We start from the raw sequence: 1,985 nt of genomic DNA on the forward strand, positions 1-1,985 counted from the left end.
TTCTCCCGCTAGTGTCGCCGTCATGGAGATGGTCGCTGACGCTACCGTTGGGTTCGAGCTCGTAGACAAGCACCAACCGGCCACCATCGTCGCACCAGCCGATGAGCCGTAGGAGGTTCTTATGGCGTAGCTGACACAAGGTCTCGATCTCATGCACGTAGTTCTTCCGGTTCCGCTTCAATGTTGGCTGCCGCATTTCCTTCACCGCCACCTCCCGCAGGTCCGGCACATGTAGCAACCCTCTGTACACGTCACCGAAGGAACCTTTGCCGATCTTCCTATCTCGCGAGAAGTTGTCCGTTGCCGCTACTAGCTCAGAGTAGGAGAATTTTCTTGCAACTTTGATTTTTCCACGATCGAATAACATGGTTAGTTAAGAGAAGGGAATTGATGAAGTGACTTTTCTAATTAAATAATTAAATAAAATCCATGATATATTTACCTTGCAAACAATTTCCGTCGAGGCACCGTCTTGGCCTTTTCATAAATGTAGTATAGAGAAGAGGGAGAAGAGCCACTAGTAAACCGGCTAATAAAACTGCTGTGACAGATAGGAATATCACCCACATTTTTGTCTCCGTGTGAGATGGATCTGTTAGCAAAATAGCAATCAGTTATTGTCTTATTTTTGGTGCTAAATGGTAAGGTCATTATAGAAATATAAATCTAGCTTAACTATAATTCTAACAATTTACCCTACACAAAACTTCAAACATATAGGAAGTCAATTTTCCCTCCTGAAACATTGGCTTGGCTCATATAGCTATCTCTTTTAGGCTCGCCAAACTCTCTAAATCATCATGTCCCAGTTTGCAAAACCATTGTGATGGAAAAATTGTTGTTGTATAATGTTAGAATATTAATCCAAAATCATGTAGTTTATACACACGTTCTTACAAAAAGTATGACTATCTACAAACTATGCAAAGAAAAGAAAGATATTTGCGTGCATCACAAATGTTAATATTTTGTAACAAATATATACACAAATATACTTCATTTTGTAAACTACATTATTAAAAAAATACAATTTTTTTGACTTGTCAGCATAATTTTGTTCTTCATAAACCGATCGGTGGGTGTGACAACCGGAGAAGGAGTAAATACTCCAGGGTATGGTACTTTTAGAGGTTAAGGATTAGTTTTAGTTCACTAAATGATGTTGTGATGTGATTATTTTGTAAAATACTATGATTTTTTGCCAAAAAGAAGAAAAATATATTCAAACAACCACTAAAATATGAGGAAATGGGTTGGGTCAACGGGATTATGATTTAGAAGAATCCACCGTGATATCAAACACGGTCTAAGTAAGCCAAACTAGTAGCTTCACAGGGAGTGACTTTCTTCCTTTTTTAAAATTTGTTCCTCTTTCTCACATAACCAAAATTTTAATTGAAAAAGTAATAAAACTGAAATTGCATTTAAACATCAATCTAATTAGCATGGATTTCAACATGGTCCCCTCAATCTCAGCTCTAAGGTCTTAGGAAGCATGATTTGTGGCAATTGAAGATGAAGACTACTGGCCGTACGGATGTGAGAGTCGATGCAGGTGCACATGATGACATGATGTTGCCATGCAACATTGGCCAGGTGGTACCTTTTGTGATGGACCAGCAGGAAAGTAGCTAGTCCACATACATATACGCTAGAAAAGAAGCTTTCTGTTTTTATTCTCATGGCATAGGATAAGATCGATAATGATGCAATCAAGACCCTTGCTTGGTGATGTGTAATGTTCTAGAAGGAGGTCGATCGGATTGGGCCCACACCAATAAGAGCCTAGAGTGATGAGAATGTCACATCACATTAGGGATGGTTATACTTGGTTGGGTTTATTAATTAAGTTATTGCCTATATGCAAAAGAAAATACCTAATTAAATTTCAGACTGAGGGAGTAAATCAATAGATGAAAACATCAAATTTGACATGTGATTATTTGGGTTGTGCTATGTTTTTCCTGAAGAAAAATAAAATAGAA

At 38.0% G+C, this 1,985-nt stretch overlaps 1 protein-coding gene across 1 annotated transcript; it reads right to left on the reverse strand.

The window, feature by feature from the left end:
* Nucleotides 1–9: 9 nt before the first annotated feature.
* Nucleotides 10–877, reverse strand: LOC123177478 (L-type lectin-domain containing receptor kinase IX.1-like; the record flags this gene model as incomplete). Its single annotated transcript, XM_044591203.1, has 2 exons — nt 443–877; nt 10–339 (listed from the first exon to the last, which is right to left on the reverse strand). Coding segments are annotated over exons 1-2 (457 nt in total), but the record flags the coding sequence as incomplete, so codon positions are not given.
* Between the last annotated feature and the right edge of the window lie 1,108 nt (nt 878–1,985).

Source organism: Triticum aestivum, unplaced genomic scaffold (assembly GCF_018294505.1).
Source record: "Triticum aestivum cultivar Chinese Spring unplaced genomic scaffold, IWGSC CS RefSeq v2.1 scaffold247107, whole genome shotgun sequence".
Classification (NCBI taxonomy): Eukaryota; Viridiplantae; Streptophyta; class Magnoliopsida; order Poales; family Poaceae; genus Triticum; species Triticum aestivum.